Here is a 25,015-nt window from a genome sequence, read left to right on the forward strand (position 1 = left end):
TTTAACATCTTGGCCTCTTGTTTGAAGGGACTAGATAGATGCCAAACATTTAAACTAATGTTTAATTTTCAAGCTCTGAAAAGTTTTTTTTTATTTTTATCTTTTTTTTTTTTTTTTTTTTTTTTGCTGGGCTGGTTTTTTAAAGGATGGTTAAGATAGTGTTATTGCAAGTGAGCTATACATCTTTCACAAGGTCTTGGATTTGAGACTCAGTCCTTCATTCCCTTCTTCTCTCCCACACATGCATACTTGTGAACACACAAACTATAAAAGTAACTAGCTTGTGGTCAGATGGTAGAAGAACCTCTGAAGAGGTGGAGTTCTACGTCAGGTTGCCTGAATCAGGTTGTAGAGGGACTTGAATGGGGGAGGGGGTAGTGAAGTTGGAGATGATTTTAGAAACAACATTTTTGACAAACTACAGAAGGGAGAAGTAAAACACGCAGAAGACAATGAATGTTAACTTTCTGCATTGTATGCAAGTAGCTGGAGGACTTGGTGATGCTGACAAACAATGGAACACTTTGACTTGTGAAAAGAGCTAACTATGTCTGGGAAATGTTACACAAGAGAGAGGGTACACCAATGGAATTACTTATGTTGATAAAATCTTGTGGGTATTTCAAGAATCATGACCTGGCACTGATGCTCTTCAGCACTAGGAGCTGGTTGTCTTGCCTTTGTTTGTGAACCCTTAGGTGCGCTTCACCTCTCAGATGGCCACTGGTAGCTGAAAGTTCGAGCTCATTTAAATGTATTCAGAATGAGGAGCATCTCCCTTGTGAACTTAAACTGCTGAGCTGAGCACGACGACTGCAGCTTTCTTTTCTAGTTATTAAAAAAAAAAAAAGTATTCAGGTCTGCATTTATAGGTGCTCAGATGCGGGGGTTGCACAAACTGACTGGCTGTATTCAGTCCTGTAGAATCAGCTGGGCTTGAGATAAGACTGCAGTTGCAGTCTGTGCTGCAGGGACTCCTCTAGCCCCAGCCACCACGGTGAGAAGCGTAGGGTGGACGAACCCGTTCGTTAAAATCACTTCTGACAATCACCCAACAGCAGAGTGGCGAGGGCTCGGTCTCCTGGGGCAGGCAGCGTCTCAGCCCGCCAGCTCATACACAACTCGCCTATCTTACTAACCTCTCAGCAGCCAAACGGGGCGGTTCCTGGTGTTGGGAACGGTGTTAGGCCGGGAATATTTCGCAGCCGGGCCAGCCCCGCCGCTCTGCTCAGGGATCAGCGGCCGGAGGCCGGAGCCTGAGGCCAGCATTGGCGCTGGAGCGGAGCCCGGGCCGGGGCTCCGCCGGACAGGTTTCTGCGCCCAGGGATGCTGAAGCGGAGTCAGTGAAAGGGCGAATTACTCGGAGGAGAAGGGGAGGCTGCCGGTATCCCGCTGCCCCCGCGGGGCTTCGAACCCCGCCCCTCTGGCTCCGAGTCCGGAGTAGTCCCCGCCCCTCCTGTGCCCCCGGCTAAGGCGACGAGCGGGCGCACGTGACCGGCTCCGAGGCGGGGGGCAAGGAGGAGGCAAGATGGCGGCCGCAGCTGCTGCTGGGTGCAGGTGAAGGGTCCTTGGAGCTGCCACCGCCTGCGGACCGGAGCCAACCGCCGCCGCCTCGGCAGAATCTCCCGCGACTGGAGAGTCCGCTCGCGGGGGCTGGGTCCCGCCGGCTCAGGGGTAAGTAGCGGGGGAGCGCGGAGCTGCCATACAAAGGGCGCGATGGAGCCGCCTTGACCCCTCGGCGGCGGCTGCCCGCTCTGCCCTGGCTGGGGCTGGACACTGCCGAGACCGCGGGCGGGGGTAACGTCCGGGCCCGCGCGCCATCCTCTGCCAGGGGGCGCGCAGCTCTTCGCGGGCTGGGCTGTGCGGGGAGAGGCGCCGCCCTCCTGCTCTGTCCCTCCAGCTCCCGCAGCCGCGCTGGGGGATCGTGTGTGTAGGGCAGAGCAGGGCGCTTCCCGGGCCGATGAAAAGGCCTGTCTGTGGGCTGTTTACACCCCTCCCCCTATGCAGTGAGTGGTCATTTACACCCCTCCATCGCCCCCATGCAGAGAATTGTCATATAGACCTTTCCCTCCCCTCTCCTCCCTACTGGGCATTTTCATTTACACCTCTCTCCCTGTGCAGTGAGTGGTCATTTACACCCCTCCATCCCCCCGTGCAGAGAATTGTCATATAGACCTTTCCCTCCCCTCTCCCCGCTGGGCATTTTCATTTACACCCCTCTGCCACATGCACTCTCCCATGCACAAGCACAAATTTAATGAACAGCCGATGGAATACTACAAACATGAACAAGTTCGGCTGTCAGCCACACTAGAGCATCTGTCTTCTAATGTGTTTTTTTTTCTTTATTATTGATAATGTGGAAAGACAAACATGGTCTTGATGCAGTTATAACTCTCTTGTCAAACCTGCTTACCCATGCTAGTAACCACCCCCCAAATAAAACTCCCTCATGCCATGTTGCAGAAATTAGAACAATAAAATAAACAGAGCAGGTGGAAAGACAGTATAGCAAGTGGAAAGGGAATTGCTCTTCAAATCCAAAAGGCATATAAAAAAGTAAAAGTAATTATTGATTTACTAGGTAGATGCTTTTTAAATGTCTAAAATATATTTGAGAGTCAAGGTGGGTGAGGTAATATCTTTTATTGGACCAACTTCAAGACCGTTAACATCTATTAGATTAATAACGTGTTTACATTATAGAGACTATGTCATTTGAAGGACCCATTGAAGTGAATTCATAAATTATAGCACAGGGGTGAGCAAACTACAGCCCCTCAGGGCTTTGGATCTGGCCCATGGGATTGCCACCCCTGTGGCGCTGCAGGCCCCGTGCCACTCCCAGAAGCGGCTGGCACCAGGTCCTTGCGGCCCCTGGAGGATGGGGGGCAAGGGCTTTATGTGTTGCCCTTGCCTGCAGGCGCTTCCCCATGGGAACGGGGAGCCGTGGCCAATGGGAGCTTCGGGGGAGGTACCTGCAGGTGAGGGCAGCCTGTGAAGTCCTCTGCCCCTGCCTCCCCCAAGGGCTGTAGGGACGTGGTGCCAGAGCGGCACTGGACCAAGGCAGGCAGGGAGCTGCTGCCACCCTGGAGCTGTTCCAGGTAAGTGACGCCGGGCTGGATTCCACACACTGAACCCCCCTTGCATCCCAACCCCCTGCCCTGAGTCCCCTGCAGCACCCCACACTGCTCCTGCACCTCAACCTCGTGCCCGGAGCCTCTTCATACACCCGTACCCCTCCTCCGCCCCAACCCCTTGCCCTGAGCCAACCAGATGTGGCCCTCAGGCCAAAAAGTTTGCCCACCCCTGTTATAGCATATATGAAATGCTATAATCTAACACATTTTCTGTTTTTCAGCTTGTTAGTAATATAAATATGAGAAATTAAGAAGTCCTCTGTGGATTTGAAATCTCATTAAATGATAACAGGAAATGAGCTAAGAGTACACATGTAAAGATGGGAAACTGACAGTCTCTGCTGCAAGGAGTTAGTCTAAATCATAGATAGCACAAGATCCAAAACAAAACAGCTAAATAGGAAAGTCATGATTTTTACAAAAGAACGGCCAAATTGGGTCAGACCAAAGGTCAGTCTAGCCCAGTATCCTGTCTTCTGACAGTGGCCAATGCCAGGTGCCCCATAGGGAATTAACAGAAGAGGTGATCATCAAGTAATCCATCCTCTGTCACCCATTCCCAGCTTCTGGCAAATAGAGGCTAAGGACACCATCCCTGCCCATCGTGGCTAATAGCCATTGGTGGACTTATACTCCATGAATTTATCTAGTTCTTTTTTGAACCCCGCTGTAGTCTTGGCCTTCACAACATCCTCTGACAAGGAGTTCCACTTGTTGGCTGTGCATTGTGTGAAAAATACTTCCTTTTGTTTGTTTTATACTTGCTGCCTATTCGTTTCATTTGGTGACCCCTAGTTCTTGTGTTATGAGAGAGTAAATAACACTTCCTTATTTACTTTTTCCACACCAATCATGATTTTATAGAGCTCTATCATATCCCCCCTGAATCGTCTCTTTCCGAAGCTGAAAAGTCCCAGTCTTGTAAATCTCTCCTCATACGGCAGCCATTCCATACCCCTAATAATTTTTGTTGCCCTTTTCTGAACCTTTTCCAAGCCCAACATATCTTTTTTGAGATGGGGCAACCACATTTGCACGAGTATTCAAGATGTGGGCATACTGTGGATTTATATAGAGATAATACAATATTTTCTGTCTTATTATCTCTGCCTTTCTTAATGATTCCCAACATTTTGTTAGCTTTTTTGACTGTTGCTGCACATTGAGTGGATATTTTCAGTGAACTATCCACAATGACTCCAAGATCTCTGTCTTGAGTGGTAACAGCTAATTTAGACCTCGTCATTTTATATGTAGAGTTGGGATTGTTTTCCCATGTGCATTTATCAACATTGAATTTCATCTGCCATTTTGTTGCACAGTCATCCAGTTTTGTGAGATCCTTTTGTAGCTCTTTGGAATCTGCTTGGGGCTTAACTATCTTGAATAGTTTTGTATCATCTGCAAATTTTGCCACCTCACTGTTTACCGCTTTTTCCAGATCATTAATGAATATGTTGAATAGGACTGGTTCAAGTACAGCCCTCTGCTGGACGCTACTGCTTATCTCTCTCCATTCTGAAAATAGACCATTTATTCCTACCCTTCGTTTCCTATCTAACCAGTTACCAATCCACGGGAGGACCTTCCCTCTTATCCCATGACAGCTTACTTTGCTTAAGAGCCTTTGGTGAGGGACGTTGTCAAAGGCTTTCTGAAAATCTAAGTACACTGTATCCTGAATGTGATTTAGAAAAGCATATTGTCAGCAAGAAATAATGTGATGATAACATTATTAAGCAGGCTTATTTTTTGGCCCATAGTTTGGTTCCACTTGGTCCTAAGATGACCAGAACGGATTATTCTTTCTTACTACAGTCGTTTGAGATAGTTCACATTGGTACGTTTGTTTGAAACTTTTTATTTTTCTTTAAAAGAATTGTTTGAAACAGAAAATGACGTATTATAGTAGTAATTACCATGCTTTTATTATGTAGAAGTTTTCAGTGTATAATAGGAAATAGGTAGTGCAATATTTTACTAAAATACCAGTGTATTGGATCAATCACTTGTCGTTCATCCACCAATATTTAAATTCTATCTTGAGTGCAAGATTTTTCTGGCAAGATTTATGCTTTATAAACTCTTGTCACATACTATTCATGGGTCTATTATCTGCTAGATGTTTTTTTTTCTTTTAATGTTTGCTCTTTTTATTAAGCAGGGAAGTTAGACTTATAAGATAGTAATTACCACTTTTTAGCCTTTGCTTAAAATATGTACTGCATTTGCTTTGTTCTGGTCTTTTGATATCTTCCCAATTCTCAGTGACTCTTCAGAAATTTTTTGGCTCTGAGATATAGTTTTTATAAAGGCTGTCTTATTTCTCTTTATTCCTTAACCAACCAAAAAGTTTAATGGTGACCAGATATGTAACACAGTTACCATTAACAGCCAGGGGGAAGAACACAAGCTGGAATAGTGAAAGAACAGGTTTAAGACTATTTAGATGAGTTGGATGTGTTCAGATTGGAAGGCCCTTATAAAATTCATTCTGAGTACTTAAGGTACTGAAGCAATCTTGGAACTATAAGCAATTATCTTTGAAAACTCCTGGAGGAGGATGGGTGAGGTCCCAGAAGACTGAAGAAGGGCAAATATAGTACCTATATTTAAAAAGAACAAAGAGGATCTGGGGAATTATAAACTTGTCAGCCTAACTTCAATGCCTGGAAAGTTACTGGAACAAATTATGAATCGGTGTGTAAGCACCTAGAGGATAACGGGTTTATAAGGAATAGTCAGCATGGATTTGTCAAGAACAAATTATGCCAAATAACCTAACATCCTTCTTTGACAGGGTTCCTGGCCTAATGGGTAGGGGGGAAGCAGTAAACATGTTACATCTTAATTTTTTTAAGGCTTTTCACACAGTCACATATGACATTCCCATAACTAAGAAACTAGGAAAATGTGGTCTAGGTGAAATTACTGTTAAGGTGGGGAAAAGACTGTACCCAAAAAGTAGTTATCAACAGTTTGCTGTCAAACTGGAAGGGCATGTCTGGTGGAGTAACACAGGGGGCAGTCTTTGGTCCAGTACTAGTCAATATTTTCATTAATGACTTGGATAATGGAGAGTATTTGTGGATGACACCAATCTGGGAGAGGCTGCAAGCACTGTGGAGGACAGGATTAGAATTCAAAATGATCTTGACAAATTGGAGAATTGATTTGAAATCAACAAGATGAAATTCAGTGAGGACAAGTACAAATTACCACACTTCAAGAAGAAGAAAAAAAAATCAAATGCACAAAGTGGGGAAGAACTGACGAGGTGGCAGTGCTGCTGAAAAGGACCTAGAGGTTATAATGGATCACAACTTGAATGCATCAATGTGATGCAGTTGTGTTTAAAAAAAAAAAAAAAAAAAGCGAATATGATTCTGGGGTATATTAACAGGACTCTTGTATGTAAGACATGAGAGGCAATTGTTCCATGATCCTTGTCCTTGGTGTGGCCTCAGCTGGAGTAGTGTGTTCGGTTATGGGCATCACACTTTAGGAAAATTGTGGACAAAATCAAGAGTCAAGAAGAGAGTGACAAAAATGATAACCTTTTCTCATAGGTAAAGTTGTCTAAATCTTCAAACAGACATGCAAACACTGGGCATGTTCAGTCTTGAGAAGCAAAAACTGAAGGGGGACCTAGTAAAAATTTTCAAACATACTAAGGTCTATTATAAAGAGAAGAGTGATTAAGCGTCCTCTTTGTCCACTGAAGGTTAGACAAGAAGTACTGGGCTTAATCTGCAGCAAGAGAGTGTTGAGTGGGGGGTTGAGAGGAAAGATTTGAATCCAAGTCAGGTGGTGTTGCCCAGCAGTGAGAGTATGGGACTGACGGTAGGGGAACCCAGGCCTTGCCTGCTCCACCAGGTTCCAACCCAGGGCCCTGTGGCCGACAGGTCACACATGTGGCCTTGGGGTGGATGCCACATGCTTACTCCCTGGGTCACTTGCTACCTGTTTCAGAGGGGTTTCTCCCTGATGGTGATCCAGAGACTCTTCGCCTTCAGTCACTGAATTATTGGCAGAATGTCTTGGGGTTGATATCCATGTAAACTAAAATGGCTGCATTTACTGTAATGTAATCCAGTGCCTTTATGCAATCTAGGCCCCTGTAGGCAGCTTGGATGGATGGGGTTATGAGGGTGGACCAGTGTTCCTGCAGCTAGCATGCCACTATGACTGTCTGCTCAAGAGATGACCAAGAACACTTCTTGGTTGTCCCCGGGGCCCATTTTTGAGAGCCCATTGGGCTGCCTGGTGGGTAAAGGGTCTTGACGCTATGGCATTAGATGCACCTTGGGGCTGCAGAGCATTGCTGCCTGCTGAATTAGCTATGGCTGTAGTTCCTGCTGCTTTGCCACCAGCTCTTGGAGTAGCTGCTGCTGCTATTGGGTCGCTTGCTGTTGCTGCTAGGCAGTGGCTGACCCTGCTGTTGCTGGACTGCCTTCTGTTGTTGGCTCTCTCCTTGGACCAATATGCTGGTACATCTGCTGCCTGTCTAACAGGACTGGGCTGGTGCCTGCATTCTTCTCTAGTTGTCATCAGGGGTGGGGTGGGGAAAGGAAGGGATTACATCAGAGTCCAGTGGTATCGGCCGGCAGTGAGAGTCTGTGAGTAGGGAAACCCAGGCCTGTCCTGCCTCATCAGGTTCCACCCCAGGGCTTTGTGACTGGCACATTGGATATGTGACCTGGGGGAAGATGCCACAAGCCTGCTCCCTCAGTCACTTCCTACCTGTTGCCAGGGGGTTCCCCTGACAGTGATCTGGGGGCCCACTGTTCCCGGTCTCCATGGGGTAGCTCAGCAACAAGGTCTGGTCTGGGTGGTGTGAAGCTCCTCCGGCCTCTCTGCAGGAGTGTACAATTTAGGACTGCTCCCTTACTCTGCCTGGTGTTGTGGCTTCCGTTGTGAACATGCCCAGCAGGTGCAGCTGGGTAGGGCCTTCTGGGCCCAGAGTTCCTCTTTAATCCTTGGTTCCCCGATGTGGGCTTATACACCCCATAACACGGATAGGTCAGTTAGATATAAGGAAAATTTACTTAATATAAGAGTAGTTGAGCTCTGAAATAGGTTTACACAGGAGGTTGTGAAATTACCATTGTTGTAGGTTTTTAGGAACAGGTTGGAAAAACCCCAGTCAGGAATGGTCTAGGTTTACTCGGTATAGCCTCAGTGCAGACAGCAGGATTTGATCACTTCTGAAGTTCCTTCTAGCCCTCCATTTTTCTCTGATGCTATTATTGTAAAATATGGAATGATAGGGAATTGTAATTACTTTTGGCTCAATTCTGCCACCTTAATTTATGTTCACTAGTATGTTACTTTGTAGATAGTTATATGGAAATAATTGAAAGTATTTGCATAGCAAAGTACTCCTCTGTATAATTAAAGATGGCACAATCTAACTTCTACGATTAAGACTAGAACTGAAAGAATCTTCAATGCAGATTTTTCATAACTGATAATAGCAACTTATTAACAAAATACAATATAATAATATCTAGTAGGTTGAAGTTTGTTAGGATGTAAGGTTTACTGACTACTGATTCTTATTAACGTTCTCCTGTAATAAAATATCACACACAAATGTGATTATATTGTGTTCTAATATCTAATTTTCAGTTTTAAATTCAGATTTTTGAGAATACAACTTTTGTTTGTTCAACATTCATTCAGATACTGCATTTAGATATTTATGTATGCCTACTTTGTAGCAGATTTTCTTTATTCTGCAGCAAGCACTGTCTTCCTCTGTTGCCATTTCACATCTTTTTGCAGGTAAATGAAAAAGGCATCTGCATCTGTCAGCAGTGGAGGAGAGGGAAGGTGGTTTTTGTAATAGAGACAGAAGAAAAAAATATGTTAGGGAGAACAAAATGAAAACATTTCACAGTATGTGATCTCTCTTAAATTTAAATTTTTAAGAAACTAAATTGGTGTTTAACTTTATGACCTATTCATTTTTTTTAAAAAAATAAGTTTACCAAGTAATGCTACAGTTTACTGTCTGAGTTGCCTAGCCTAATTTTAAACATTCAACTACTGAGATAGGCAAAACTCATCTGTGATTTAAAAACATGAGATCTATGAGACAGTATATTGAGTGACTGCAAAGGTTAACATGAAATAGCATTTTTTTCCCCTGTATGGAATTTGAAACTGGTGTAAGTAGGATTGTGAGAGTAAATAGAAGCTTACACGTTTTGTTTGTCAGGACCTGGTCAGCTAGCTTTAGGAGCTCTTGCAGTTTAGATAGACTAAATTTTTGGTAAATCAGCAAATCATTGCAATTTTTGTTGAGAGTGATAATCTCTTTTGAAGGTCAGGAAATGTGAACTTTACAAAAACAGGTTAATCTTTGCCCATATATCAAGACCTTTCCATTCCTTATCTAACCCCTCAGTGTTCTTAGTCTCCTCACCCTTATGTGGTGTTTTAAGGTGTGATCTGATGTCTCAGGCTTTATAGTCCCAGGATGTTTAGAGGTTTCCATAAATGGAGAAGTTTGAAATTATGGCAAGGAGCAGATTCCCTTATTTTGAATTGACTCCTCAGCTACTTAGGTCCCTTTGCTCTTCTGGTTAGTAAGGAGGTCCTAGAGCTAATTCCTGGTACACTTGTCCAAGTGGGGATTGCCTTCCCAATATGTTCCTGGTTTATTTCATAGAAGCACTTGTATGGACCTTGAAAACCCTACACCAGTGCCTCTTTAATGTGCGCCTCAAGAAATAATGCACATATTGTAATTAATTGTGCAGTTAAAGGAGTGTGTGCATAATAGAGGCACCCGAGAGGGACTTAAAAATAAGTGGGCATGTTCCTCCCTGAAGTGACTGTTGGAGTGATTAAGTCAAGTGTGTGTTTTTCCACTTTAAAAACTGTAGGAAATTAAATGCAAAAAAAGTTAATGAAATATTGAGATGTCCTAGATAAACAGTAAAAAGTAAAAGTTAAGGTTTCTGTTTCTATTGCAATTGTCTTGGTGATGTTGAATTGATGACCAATTTCTATTTTTTCTCTGTTAAATATGTAGCTAAATACAACATCTGGGTCAAATATTTGCTTGACAGTGAACCTGCTTTTGTGGGTTTGTGTCAGGTATGTTATGTATGTAGCAACCCTTACTGTTTCACAGCTAAGGATATGTCTACACAGCGGACATTAAAGCGTGCTGCTTTATAAAACCACCTCTGTGAAGGGAATAATTCCCAGTGCTGTAATGCTATCTACACTGCCACTTTACAGCGCTGAAACTTTCTTCGCTTAGGAGTATGTTTTTTCCATACCCCTAAGCGAAGAAAATTTCAGTCCTATAGCTGGCAGTGTAGACAAGGACGTTTGGGACATTTTACGTATGTATTATTTTTCTAGGTTTTTAATGTATAAGTGAGGGATTGGGGACTGGGCGAGTGAGGATGAACCTATGTAAGGGTACAAGTACAGCTGCTAATATAACAGATTTTACTGACAGGCATCTGGACTATGCTTTCTCTGTTGTAGAATACATTCTGACAAAGAAGTGTAGCTTGTGATGGAAACTTTGTATGCATCCTGGCTCAATCAGTCAGGTTTGTGTTCATAGCGCATAAATTTTCAGTTACAATGTATAATTGCTAAAAATTACCTTAAATCTAAATTAAAAACAAATTACCCTTTATACCATATCAGGATCCACCTTTCTAACAATTTTTGTATAGACAGACTATATGTTTCTTGAAAATGTCAGTCAACAATGAAAAGTAGTACTGCTATGGAGAAATTTCTGCCAGAGCCCAGTTTCAAATACCAGTAGATTGATTTGAATCAGCAAGCAGGAAGCCTTCATTTAAATAATTGATTTTAATCTTGTTTTGTATTTGTACTTTTAAATTATTTTCCTTAAGAAAGGATCATTCTCATTGGTAAACGTTTGTTGTCTGTTTTGCTAATCAGGAGGATGTACTATATCTATATACATTTATATAAGCAGTTATACAGCTTAACATACTTCTTTTAGACTCTTAATTCAATTTTCACAATTTTAGTATGTTGTAAAATGATGGACAACACATCTTGTTTACTTAGAGAATGATCTGTTTTTTACTTGTGGTTTGTGTCAAGCTGCATTTGAATGGATATTGAAATTTAAATAAAAAATGCACAAAGAGCATTTTAATTTTTGTATTAAATAAAACTACATTAAATATGCTGGATGCATAAGAAAAAGTTTATCAAAACCTGTTTTACACTTAAAAGTTTTATTACACAAAGGAAATATTATCTGTACTTATTATGTCTAATTGAATGGATTAACTGTTTCTGGTCATCATGTTCTTCAAGATTTTAGATCTAGTCAAGCTCATCCGCTCACCTAATTATTGTTCATAGACTGGAAGAGGAAAACAAGCTTTCCCGCTTTTTCAGCTGACATTTAGTTTCTCAACTTTGAATGAACTAATTGAATCAACTGAAATCATTTCAAAATATTTTCTCTGTACCTGTGGAAGAAGCTACTGAAGTCAAAATTAATTTGGTACTTCAACAAACTCTCCACAGGTTCAATGGTTTGACTTTCTATAAAACTTTGACTTCACAAATTAACTGCTTGAATAGTAAGATTAGGCCTTAACATAGGGTTGTCATAATTTCAAATTTAACATTAAGTAGGTTTATTTTTAAAAAAGAAAAATAAACATTTTTGATTTAAAACAAAAATTTATTTAACAAAACTTGATCGCCTACTTTTAGCGCTAACAGGAATTTGTTGCATTTTGAGCCCATTTAGAATGCAATCCTAATTTATGGAGTTGCAACCGGATGCCTCCATATTTTCTTCACAGAGTCCACAATCAGGAGGATCACTGCTCCATTTCGGTAGTTTACTGTACAGATGTTGATGGATCGCCTGTCTCAAAGAACTTGCAAGAAAAAATGACTAAACAAGGAGGAAGAACAATTTAGAAATTAGGCTTTATTATACTTTCAGGGTTTTATTCCTAAAAGGAGAGAGTCTTAATTTTAAGGAGGTAATTATTTTCTTTCAGTGACATGTGGGAGCCCTAAACAGCAGTTTTACTGTGCTGTTAAGAAATGGTTTATTTCATGGTGCTTAGCATTTCAAAAAGTAAAACTTCAGAGTGCGTTTAACATAACAGATTTGTTAAGCCACTGTTGATATTTTTTTCCCTGAGGAATGCAAAGTCAGTTATTTTACTATTTCTTGGATTAATTGATATCTGAGGGATAAAAATCTACAATAAATCAGAATGTCAACTAGTTGAATAATTTACAAGGCTGTGCACTTATCTACAGTGCAACAGGTCTGTCTTTGCACTTTTGAAATGTGGAAGTTAGTGACATTAAGGGAAGAATCTTTCTTTCAGTAGGAAGGCATGCTGAATACTGTTTTCTCTCAGACTCCCTGTAGAATTGCTAGCTGAGAATTTGCTGATAAAATGTTGACCACAAATATATAGTGTAACTTATTCTGGAAACATTCATTATTTTCTGCTAATAAATTTTATTTATTGCACTTTTTTTGGTGTAGAAATATTTGTTCCTATTGTGGAATATTTTCAAGAAAATACCAGAATAAAAATATGTAGAAAATGATGGAATAGAAGACTAATCTGCAGACTTAGCAAAACTACTATTTTTTTTTTTTTTTGGAATTACAAAATACAATTTTAAGTTTTTAATATTAACTGAAACTGAGAAGTTTTGTATTTGCAGTGCCTTTTGTCGCAATGGTTGAATAAATGGTAATGTGTCAATGTTAAGCCCAGATACAGCAACATTCTTAACCCTTGTTTAACTTTAAGCATGTGAATATTCCATTTGGCATGGAATTAAGTACCTTGTGAATTGGCGCTCTAGTGCTAAAAATGGTGGATAGAAGTAATGTTTTATTTAGGGCTAATCTACACTGTGGCAGGGCTTTAACGTGTCTTGTGTAGTCATGGTAGAGCGCTGGGAGAGAGTCCTCCATGGCGGGCGGGAAGTACTGGGAGGGAGGGGGAAGAGCAGAAATGTGGTGCTCATGGAGGAGGAGGCTGTGAGGAGGGGGTGGAGGGAGCTTGGCTGCTGGTGGGTGTGGAGCACCTGCTAGTTTTTCCCTGTGGGTGCTCTAGCCCCGGAGCACCCACGGAGTTGATGCCTATGGCTTGGGTGTGTTTTGTTTTTTTTTCACACTCCTGAGCGAGAAAGTTGCAGTGCTGTAAAGTGCCAGTATAGACAAGCCCTAATTCTGTTTATGCCTTTTGTTTGTTTTTGTTTGGAGGGGGTATCAGACCCCTGTATATCTTGGCCACATAATAGCATGCTCAGGGTGTGAACTTTAGAATGTCTGTTTTGTTCCTCTTTGTGATGCATTGTGGCAGATGACTACTCATCCATAGTCTCTTATGGGATGGAAAAACTCATATTTCTGCTTTTCTCCTGTGACTGTCATGGCAACAAAGTGACAAAAGCTGGTAGAAATCACTGCAGAAATGGCTGAAGCAGGGACTGTTGCACTGGGAAAAGGGAGGAGGGGAAAATGGACCCCAACCAGGGCTACTCCAACACAATCCATACCCAGAACTGTGCAGAGGAGACAGTCCTTTCCAGGCATTAGGAACCAACCTGCTGTCTGGCCTTGAGGAAAGAAACTGCAGGCCCAAACCAGCCAAAAACTAGCTGATAGGAGCAGCTAATGCGGGGACTCCCATAAACTGATCTCAAGAGAAATTTCTGAAGTTTTGACCAGACTTACTCTGCTCTGTGCTGATTAACTGTTTGTTCCAACTCCCACCTGCCCCTTCTAACAGTTTCTTAATTTCAGCTTTATTCCACACCTACCCCTCTTGCCCTTCTCTTCTCCCCTGCCCTGACCTGCTCATCACCTTCACTTTCATTTTAGCTTATGCTTTCCTAATTATCCCTAACACGGAGGTTCTCAACCTTTTTCTTTCTGCCCCCCCTTGCTCTCCCCGCAACATGCTGTAACAACTCCACAGCCTACCTGTACCACAGTAACTGGTTTTCTGCATATAAATACCAAGGCAAGCATTGGGATAGCAAGCAGGGCAATTGTCTGGGGCTCCATGCCGCATGGGTCCCTGTGAAGCTACATTGCTCAGGCTTTGGCTTCAGCCCAGGGTGGCAGGGCTCAGGGCTCTGGGCTTCAGTTCCATGCAGTGGGGCTTTCACTTTCTATCCTAGGCTCCAGCGAGTCTAATGCTGGCCCTGCTTGGTGGCCCCACAGGGGGCCCCAGACACCTTGTTGAGAACCACTGCCCCAGCACACTGCCTCCGCAAGTGAAACTAACAGGATATTTGCCATCATCACATTGTTCACTGTGCTTGTATATTATACTCCTTTCACATATTCTGTGTCTGATATGTCTATTTAGATAGTCCCTGCCCCAAAGTACATCTCTACCCCGATATAACGTGACCCGATATAACACAAATTCGGATATAACGCGGTAAAGCAGCACTCCAGGGGGGCAGGGCTGCACACTTCGGTGGATCAAAGCAAGTTTGATATAACGCGGTTTCACCTGTAATGCGGTAAGATTTTTTGGCTCCCGAGGACAGTGTTGTATTGGGGTAGAGGGCTTATACAGAGCCTGGCCCATTATTATAATAATGGATGCTTATATATGAATTGCCCTGTTTCTCTGGAACTGATTGTAATTTTAAAATAATTTCTGTTGGAATTATTAATTATAAATTTTTAATATTAATATGGGAGACCATCAGACACCAGTTTAAGCATAAATTCCTTTATTAAGTCTAAAGACAAAATAGTGCTTTATATAATTGCTCCAAACATGCCAAACAGCGTAAAAATAAGCAGTCACTACAGCCACTCTCAAAGTATTCATAAGCATGTGATCAGTATACTCATAAATTAGCCAGACCTAGGAAAACTGTCTCATCCTAGTGTGCCTCCAGCATGATGAGGTAGGGTCTGACAAAGAACTCAAACATTCATAACAAGAGTTATACCCTTTTACAAACAGTTGGTAAAACCAATTACCACTTTAGCTAACAAACCAATTTGAGACAGTTCCCCCATCTTTATTTCCAGTTTTAATTTAGATAACATTATAACCTCCTTTCGCCCTAAGGTCTGTTCTCGTCTCTTCTGCTGACCAACACCTTTTTATTTTATTTTATTTTTTATTTTTTTCAGACCTGGTTTCAGTTAGGATTTATTTTTAAGATAACACTTGTATGTTGTGTAGGAAGGTCCATGTTGTCTCCTTTAAAGACATTCTTGTTTTCTTATTTAAAACTATCTGTAGTCACCCCTATTGGTCAAAATGAGGCCACCTTTTTAGAAATTCCCCATATCTCATTATTCTTTTAACCAGACATCTTCCCTACTTCATTACTTCTGCCTTTATAACTCATTATTTTCGAGACTTTCCTTGTACTTGCTAGTCAAGATCTTTCTTTACAGCACACACATTTCCTTAACCAAACTCAAGCTAATTCTAATTCTTTAATTTTGTATTTATCCTAAATGACTTTTCATAATCTCATTAAATCATGACTTTCAGATGGAAAATTGAAGTATAGAGAGATTAAGTGACAAGCCTAAAATCATGCAGCCTGTGGAAGAGCTGTAAATTGAACCCAGATCTTTTCCTAGTCCACTACCTGAATCACAAAATCATCCTCATTCCTGTGGATGAGGACGGCAGTATAAAATGAATCCATCAAGTTTTGAGATCGTTCTGCCTTTTCTGTGGTTATGTAGAGATGTTTGAGTAGAAAATTTGCAGTGCTTCATTAGATGCTGGGCTGCCTGGGTAAAGTTTTTGGTGTCTGTGCTGACTACAGGAAATTATACCCTTCTGGATATCGCATGACTTTCTGTCACTGAGGAATTGCTGTTTATCTGTTATGTACATTGCATGTGCAGCATGTATGGGTGACGAAGCCAAAAGAGTTGGCACTAGCCTAGTTAATGAGGTAAGACAGGATCAGTGTAGGGCAGGTAGCATTGATTTGCATTGCCATAATTACTAGATGTTATCAGCACAGCAGCCAAGCAGGATTGGGATGATAAGTCTACCTGTCTCATTAAGGACATGAAGGGTTACGTTTTAGCTGTGAGGAGATGTATAGTATTGATCCGTTAGTAGATGGAAATGGTATAGTTATAAACAGTAAGGCAGAAGTATTTTAATATTTCTGTTCTATTTTTGGCGACAAACAGATGAGATTGTTATCTTCCTCATATAATGAGACTTTCTTTCCATTCCACTAGTATCTCTGGAGAATGTTAAACAGAAGGTACTAAAATTAGACATTCTCATATCGGCATGTACATGCATCCGACGAAGTGGGTATTCACCCACGAAAGCTCATGCTCCAAAACGTCTGTTAGCCTATAAGGTGCCACAGGACTCTCTGCTGCTTTTACAAATGTAAATATGTACATCTAGGAATAAAGAATGTAGGTCATACTTCCAGGAGGGGGGACTACCCTGGGAAGCAGTGACTCTGGAAAAAAATTTGGGGGTTGTGGTGGGTAATAAGCTGAACATGAGCTTCTAGTGTGACACGATGGCTAAAAGAGTTAATGTGATCCTTGGATGCATAAACGGGAGAATCTCAAGTAGGAATAGAGAGGTTAGTTGATCTCAATATTTAGCATTGGTGCAACTGCCACTGCGATCTACAATTCAAAAAGATGTAGATAAATTGGAGAGGTTGGTTGAGAGAAGAGCCACAAGAATGATCACTAGAGGATTAGAAAACAATCCTTACAGCAATAAACTCAAAGAGCTCAGTCTGTTTAGCTTAACATTCTACAAATACATTAGAAGCAAGAGGAAGACCAAGGACAGGGTAGGCCTATTACTCAGTGAGGCGGGGGAAAAAACAATAACACAAAATGTGGAAATGGCAGAGGTGCTTAATGACTTTGTTTCAGTTTTCACCAGGAAGGTTGGTGGTGATTGGATGTCTAACATAGTGGAAGCTAGTGAAAATGAGGTAGGATCAGAGGTTAAAAATAAGGAAAGAACAGCTAAAAATTACTTAAGCAAGTTAAATGTCTTCAAGTCACCAGGCCTGATGAAATGCATCTAGAATACCTAGAATCAAGAAGCTGACTGAGGAGATATCTGAGCCATTAGCAATTATTTTTGAAAAGTCGTGGAAGATGGGAGAGATTCAGAAGACTGGAAAAGGGCAAATATAGTGCCAATCTATAAGAAGGGAAATAAAGACAACCCGGGGAATTACAGACCAGTCATCTTAACTTCTGTACCTGGAAAGATAATGGAGCAAATAATAAAACAATCAGTTTGCAAACATCTAGAAGATAATAAGGTGATAAGTAACAGCATGGATTTGTCAGGAACAAATTGTGTCAAACCAACCTGATAGCTTTCTTTGACAGGGTAACAAGTCTTGCCCACAGGGGGAAGCAGTAGATATGGTACATCTTGACTTTAGTAAGGCTTTTGATACTGTTTCGCATGACCTTCTCATATACAAACTAGGGAAATACAAGCTATGGAGCTACTATAAGGTAAGTGCATAACTGGTTAGAAAATCATTCCCAGAGAGTAGTTATCAGTGGCTCACAGTCATGCTGGAAGGGCATAACAAGTGGGGTCCCACAGGAATCGGTTCTGGGTCCGGTTCTGTTCAGTGTCTTCATCAATAATTTAGATAATGGCATAGAGAGTACACTTATTGTCTGCAAACTTTATACCAAGCTGGAAAGGGTTGCAAGTGCTTTGGAGAATAGGATTAAAATTCAAAATGATCTGGACAACTGGAGATATGATTTGAAGTAAACAGGATTAAATTCAACAAGGACAAATGCAAAGTTCTCCACTTAGAAAGGAACAGTCAGTTGCGCACACATAAAATGGGAAATGAGTGCCTAGGAAGGATTACTGCGGAAAGGGAACTCAGGGTCATAGTCAGTGTTCCCTATAACTTTTTCCACTCGTGTGGAGTGAATTTTGTTATGTGCACCAATATGGAGGTGATCTCTTGAGGTCTCTTCTAGTCCTATGATTCTATGAACATAGAGAAGTTTAAGGGGTGACTTGTACCTGCAAGGGAACAACTATTTATTAATGGGCTCTTCAATCTATTAGAGATTGGTATAACACAATCCAGTTGCTGGAAGTTGAAGCTAGGCAAATTCAGGATGGATATAAGTCATAAATTTTTGATGGTGAGAATAATTGACCACTGGAATAATTTACCAAGGATCATGGTGGATTTTCCATCACTGACCATTTTTAAATCAACGTTGGATATTTTTCTTAAAGATATGCGCTACGAATTATTTTGGGGAAGGTCTATCTCCTGTGTTATAGAGGAGGTGAGACTGGATGATGACAGTGGTCCCTTCTGACCTTGGAATCTATGCATCTATTGTGGAAGAACTCTTAAAAATAACTGAAATAATTGGAGTTTGGTATATAGTTTGTGGCCAACAGTGCTGCAATTGAGTTCCTATATACTAAGAAATATGCAATACAGGTAATACCTTTTAGGGGGATGAGGACATTTGGGTGATCCGTAGTACAGTCATGTACTGTACATCAGAGATCAGCAACCTTTCAGAAGTGGTGTGCCTAGTTCACTGTAATGTAAGGTTTTGCGTGCCAGTAATACATTTTAACATTTGTAGAAGGTCTCTCTCTCTGTCTATATTATATAAATAAACTATTGTTGTATTTAAAGTAAATAAGGTTTTTAAAGTATTTAAGAAGCTTCATTTTAAATAAAATTACAGTGCAGATCTTATCAGTTTAGCGTGATCCTTGTCTGGGGTTCCAGGCACCAGCCCTGCTCAGCCCAGTGGTGGGCTGAGTGGCTCAGTCTGCTGCCAATCTGCGGTGCCGGCAGCATTCAGCCTGCTGTCGGTCTGCGGTTCCGGCTGCCGGCCCCTTGCCAGTTGGGGTGCCAGCCGCCGGCCCCACTCACCCTCATGCCTGCCTGGGTGAGCAGAACCCCAGGCTGGTAGCGGGCTGAGGGGGGCCAGCGGCCGGGATCTTGGCTGGCAGGAGCTGGTGGACGGAACCCCAGACTGGCAGCAGGCTGAGCGGGGCTGGTGGCTGGAACCCCAGACAAGGCCAACCCCAGCTCAGCTCACTGCCGGTCTGGGCTGAGCGGTGCTGGTGGCGGGCTGAGCAGGGCCAGTAGCGGGCTGAGCGGCTCAGTCTCTGCTGGTATGACCTCTGGAAGTGAATGGTCTTCTACACTAATTTAATCCTCATCTTCTGTATGAAGACTGTCAACAAAGATGTCAGTTGTCATAGTGGGTTTTTAAATTTACAGTATAGAATCATAGAATCAAATCATAGAATCTAAAGGTTGGAAGGGACCTCATGAGGTCATCTAGTCCAACCCCCTGCTAAAGGCAGGACCATTTTCCCTAAATAATCCCAGCCAGGGTGCGGTCTAGCCGGACTTTAAATAGCTCTAAAGATGGAGATTCTACCACCTCCCTAGGTAACCCATTCCAATACTTCACCACTCTCCTAGTCAGAAAGTTTTTTTCTAATATCCAGCCGACTTCCGCAACTGCAACTTCAAACCATTGCTCCTTGTTCTGTCCTCCGTCACCACTGAGAACAGCCTAGCTCCCTCCTCCTTGGAGCATCCCTTCAAGTAGTTGAAGGTTGCTATCAAATCCCCCTTAGTCTCTCTTCTGCAGGCTAAATAAGCCCAGTTCCTTCAGTCTCTCTTCATAAGTCATGTGCTCCAGTCCTCTAATCATTTTGTTGCCCTCCGCTGGACTCTCTCCAATTGTTCCACGTCCTTTTTGTAGTGTGGCGCCCAAAACTGGACACAATATTCCAGATGCGGCCTCACCAGTGCCGAATAGAGGGGAATAATCACATCCCTCGATCTGCTGGCAACACTCCTACTAATACAGCCCAGTATGCTATTAGCCTTTTGGCTACAAGAGCACACTGTAGGCTCATGTTCAACTTTCCATCTACCGTAACCCCAAGATCCTTTCTTCAGCACTGCTACTTAGCCAAACAGTCCCCAGCCTGTAGCAGTGCATGGGGTTTTTCTGTCCTAAGTGCAGGACTTTGCACTTGTCCTTGTTGAACTTCATGAGGTTTCTTGTGGCCACTTCTCCAATTTGTCTAAGTCTCCCTGAATCCTATCCCTGCCCTCCAGCGTGTCCACACTCCCCCAACTTGGTGTCATCTGCAAATTTACTTAATGTGCAAGCTATCCCATCATCAAGATCATTAATGAAGACATTGAATAGAACGGGCCCTAAGACAGACCCCTGGGGCACACCACTTGTTACTGGTTGCCAACTAGAGAGTGTGCCATTGATACCTACCCGCTGAGCCGTTGATTCAACCAGTTTTCTATCCACTTCACAGTCCATTCCTCCAACCCATACTTCCTTAGTTTGCTGATGAGAATGCTGTGGGAAACCGTGTCAAAAGCCTTACTAAAGTCAAGGTATACAACATCAACAGCTTTGCCCCCATCCACAAGTCCAGTCATCTCATCATAGAAAGCAATCAGGTTGGTCAGGCATGATTTACCCTTGGTGAATCCATGCTGACTGCTTCTGATCACTTTGTTTCCTCTAAGTGTTTCAGGATGGATTCCTTCAGCACCTGCTCCATGATTTTTCCAGGGATTGAGGTGAGACTGATTGGTCTGTAGTTCCCTGGATCTTCCTTTTTCCCTTTCTTAAAGATAGGTACTATATTTGCTTTCTTCCAGTCCTCTGGGACCTCTCCTGTTCGCCATGAATTTTCAAAGATAATGGTCAACGGCTCTGCAATCACATCAGCTAACTCCCTCAGCACCCTCGGATGCAGTTCGTCCGGTCCCATAGACTTGTGCACGTCTAACGTCTTTAAGTAGTCCTAACCTGACCCTCTATCACAGTGGGCTGCTCTCCTCCTCTCCTCTCTGCGTCCCCAGTGTAGTAGTCTGGGAGTTGATCCTGCCCGTAAAGACTGAAGTGAAGAAGGAATTGAGTACTTCAGCCTTTTCCATATCTTCCACCACTAGGATACCTGCCTCATTGAGTAAGGGACCTACACCATCCCTAGTCCTCTTCTTGTTGCTTACATACTTGTAAAACCCCTTCCTATTATCCTTCACATCCCTTGCTAGTTTCAACTCAAATTGCCCTTTGGCCTTTCTGATTCTATCCCTGCAGGCCCGAGCAATAATCTTATATGCCTCCCCAGTCATCTGTCCAAGCTTCCATTTTTTTGTAAGCTTCCTTCTTTTGCTTCAGCTCACCACTGAGTTCCCTGCTAAGCCATGCTGGGCACTTTCTACGCTTGCTGTTCTTTCTGCACATCGGTATGGTATTTTCCTGTGCTCTTAGCATGGTTTCTTTAAAAAACTGCCAGCTCTCCTGGACACCCATCCCCTTCAGTTCAGCTTCCCAGGGAATCCTGCCCATCATTTCTCTAAGGGAGCTGAAATCCGCTTTTCTGAAATCCAGGGTTTGCGTTCTGCTTCTCTCCTTCCTTCCTTTGACCAGGGTTCTGAACTCTACCATGTCATGATCACTGCTGCCCAGGTTGCCGTTCACCCTTACTTCCCCGATCAACTCTTTCTCTGTTTGTGAGCAGGAGGTCGAGAGGCGCAAGGCCCTCGTTGGTTCCCCAGCATTTGTACCAGGAAGTTGTCCTCAGCGATCTCCAAAAACTTCCTGGATTGCCTGTGCACTGCTGTATTTCTCTCCCAGCAGATATCAGGATAATTGAAATCTCCCATGAGAACCAGGGCCTGTGATCTACAGACTTCTGCTAGTTGTCTGTAAAAGCCTCATCCACCTCTTCTTTCTGGTCTGGTGGTCTGTAGCAGACACCCACCATAACATCCCCCTTGTGACATTCCCCTCTAAATTTAACCCAAGACTTTCAACTGGCTCATTTCCAGTTTCGTAGTGGAGCTCTGAGCATTCATACAGCTCTTTTACATACAGCGCTACTCCTCCCCTCTTTCGCCCCTGCCTATCCTTCCTGAACAGCTTATACCCATCCATGGCAGTGCTCCAGGTATGCGAGCTATCCCACCATGTCTCAGTTATGCCAAATAACATCGTAATTCCCTGTCTGTGCCAGTACTACTAATTCTTCCTTCTTGTTTCCCAGGCTCCTCGCATTTGTGTACAGGCACTTTAAAAATTCAGCCAACTGCCCTACTTTCTTCTGCTGCTTATTTCCCCTGTTGCATCCTCCTCCTTGAATTGTCTCCTGGTGTTCTCTTTTCCTACACACCTCAGATATAAGGGCTTCATTAGGACACTTAAGGCAATGATTTGATTCCCCCACCTCCCAGTTCCGATTACTTTCTCTTTGTCAATTTATGACTGGATTTAAATCACCAATTCTTTTCCCACAGCTCTGTTTGTGATGAGTATCAAATTTGATATTTAGTTAAATTAAGCATCAGGATTTGTGATATTTCAGGAAGGCATTTCCTCAGAACTTTGAAACATGAAATTGTGACTGTAAAATGTTAGCACACTAAATGTAATATGACTGAATCTAAAATTCTCAAAGCACCTAAGGCTCTTGAAGTCAGTGGGGCTTATACACTTACAAGCCTATTTCCTTTGTTAATTTTTGATTTAGGTTCTTTTGAAAATTTTACCCTTAGTACCTTTATTTGTTGCAAGTGTTACAGACAACTGTTACATTTTGCTCATTTTGTATGTTGTTTGATGTTGACTGAGCGGCTCAGTCTGCTGCTGGTCTGAGGTCCCGGCTACTGGCACCACTCAGCCTGCTGCCAGCCTGGGGTTCTGCTCACCCAGGCCGGAAGGAGGCTGAGTGGGGCGAGTGGCTGGGACCCTGACTGGCAAGGGGCTGGCAGCCGGAACCCCAGACCGGCAGCAGGCTGAGTGCTGCCGGCACACTGGACTGGCAGCAGACTGAGCCACTCAGCCCCCCACCGGCCCCACTCAGCCTGCTGCTGGCTGAGTGAATGGAATCCCAGGCTGGTAGCGGGCTGAGTGGCTTAGCCCGCCGCTGCTCTGGGGTTCCAGTCGCCAGCTCCTACTAGCCAGGATCTCAGCCGCCGGCCTGCTCAGCCCACTGCCAACCTGAGGTTCCCTGGGGGTCCACAGGCTAGCAGCGGGCGCTGAGTGGGGCTGGTGGCCAGGACCCCGGCTGGCAACGGGGCAGCAGCCGGAACTCCAGAGTGGCGGTGGGCTGAGCCACTCAGCCCGCCGCCGCGTGCCATCAGAAATCGGCTGTAGGTTGCCGACCCCTGCTGCACATATATAAAATGTGAAAGAATATTGTCTGTTTCCTTCAGACCCTGTTTTTCCTGCACATTGAAATGTCCAGTTAGAGTTGTTAGTCACAAAAATGTTTTATTGCTGAGAGTGGCAGATACTTATGTGCAACCAGCAGTTTGGTTTCTGTAATCAAATTAAATCTGAATGCTTCTTTAATACTTTTTTTTTTTTAAATACAGGTATATACTGTTATAGAAGTACTTGAAGTACTGTCTAAAAATGGCAAGTCTCATGACTCAGAGTCTTGTGACCTATGTAGAAGAGGAGAATGTTCCTGCTCTAAAAGCACTTCTTGAGAAGTGCAGAGATGTGGATGAAAGAAATGAGGTAAAATGAGTTTTTTGTTTTTTTTTGTTTTTTTTCCAAAGATTTCTTGAATATTGTTACATGTTAATTGCAGGATGAATAACTGATGCAACATCACACTGGATATTTAATATGATGATAAATTCCTATCCATAAATTTCTGATGGTCCTTTCCTTGTCCTTGAGTCTTACTCTCAGCTCTTATTTCCATTTTGTTGTGCTCACTGAGGGTAAGAAACATAACAGCCATATTGTGGCCTATCTATCTTAGGTACACCACTACCCCGATATAACATGGTCGTGGGGAGCCAAAAATCCCTACCGCATTATAAGTGAAACGCCGTTATATAGGGGTAGCAATGGCAGGGCTGCAGCGGTGATTTAAAGAGCCCAGGGCTCCAGCCACGGGGAGTCCCAGGCCCTTTAAATTGCTGGTGGAGCCCTGGTGCTGGAGCCCTGGTGCTGCAGCCCTGGGGTGGCAGCAGCAGAGGTGATTTAAAGGTCCCAGGGCTCCCTGCAGCAGCTGGAGCCTCGGACCCTTTAAAGCACTGCCCAAGCCCCGCTGCCGCAGCCCCGGGGTAGCAGCAGCAGGGCTCCGGCGATGACTTAAAGGCTCTGGGCTTTCCAGCAACAGCCGGAGCCCTGGACCCTTTAAAGCACCGCTGGAGCCCCACTGCTACCGCACTATATGCGAATCTGTGTTATATCATGTCGCGTTATAGCGGGGTAGCGATGTTTTTAAATGGCTTCCATTGATGTAGTATCTGACTACCTCACAATCTTTCAGTATATTTCTCCTTACAACACCTCTGTGAGGTAGGAAAATAACATTATCCTCATTTTACATATGGAGAATTGATGCACAAAGAAACTAATGGTTGTGTGACGTTCCCCAGACTGCAGCCCGGAATGCTGTGTCCCCTTAGCTCTCCAGCCTGGAATGCCTTTTACATTGCTTTGCTGGTGAACAGCAAACCACTCCAGGCTCTGCCCACTCACAGCCACCAGTGTGAAAAGTCACACCCAGCTGAATACATGAATGCTCTCCCAGCAATCCATGAATAATACGTAGGGTGACACCTGCATATTTCCCGCCTTGCAGCAGTGGCGTAGCCAGGTGGAGGGAAAACTGCTGCAGGGCTTTTACTAATGGGGCGGTGAAGCTTCAGTGCTGCCGAAGAGACCCGGAACTAGTGAAGAGCCCACTACCCAAGTGCCACTGAAGACCTGGGGCGCTGCTTTGTCAGTAAAAGTGTCTCAGCGGGTGGCGCCTTTTTTTTTTTTTTACTGCTCCCAGGTGAGTAAA

The 25,015-nt window shown here is 43.3% G+C and overlaps 1 protein-coding gene across 5 annotated transcripts in view; it reads left to right on the forward strand.

The window, feature by feature from the left end:
- The first annotated feature begins 1,445 nt into the window (after positions 1–1,445).
- Positions 1,446–25,015, forward strand: part of KIDINS220 (kinase D interacting substrate 220) — a 166,326-nt gene continuing 142,756 nt past the window's right edge. Inside the window, exons 1-2 of one of the 5 annotated variants that reach the window (XM_032795185.2) lie at positions 1,446–1,674; positions 23,583–23,730. In XM_032795185.2, the coding sequence (XP_032651076.1) occupies positions 23,623–23,730 (108 nt within the window). In that variant the 5' untranslated portion in view covers positions 1,446–1,674; positions 23,583–23,622. The remainder of the gene's footprint in view (positions 1,675–23,582; positions 23,731–25,015) is intronic. The other 4 variants (XM_032795179.2, XM_032795180.2, XM_032795183.2 and 1 more) reach the window with 4 other exon arrangements.

Source organism: Chelonoidis abingdonii, chromosome 3 (assembly GCF_003597395.2).
Source record: "Chelonoidis abingdonii isolate Lonesome George chromosome 3, CheloAbing_2.0, whole genome shotgun sequence".
NCBI classification, from domain to species: domain Eukaryota; kingdom Metazoa; phylum Chordata; order Testudines; family Testudinidae; genus Chelonoidis; species Chelonoidis abingdonii.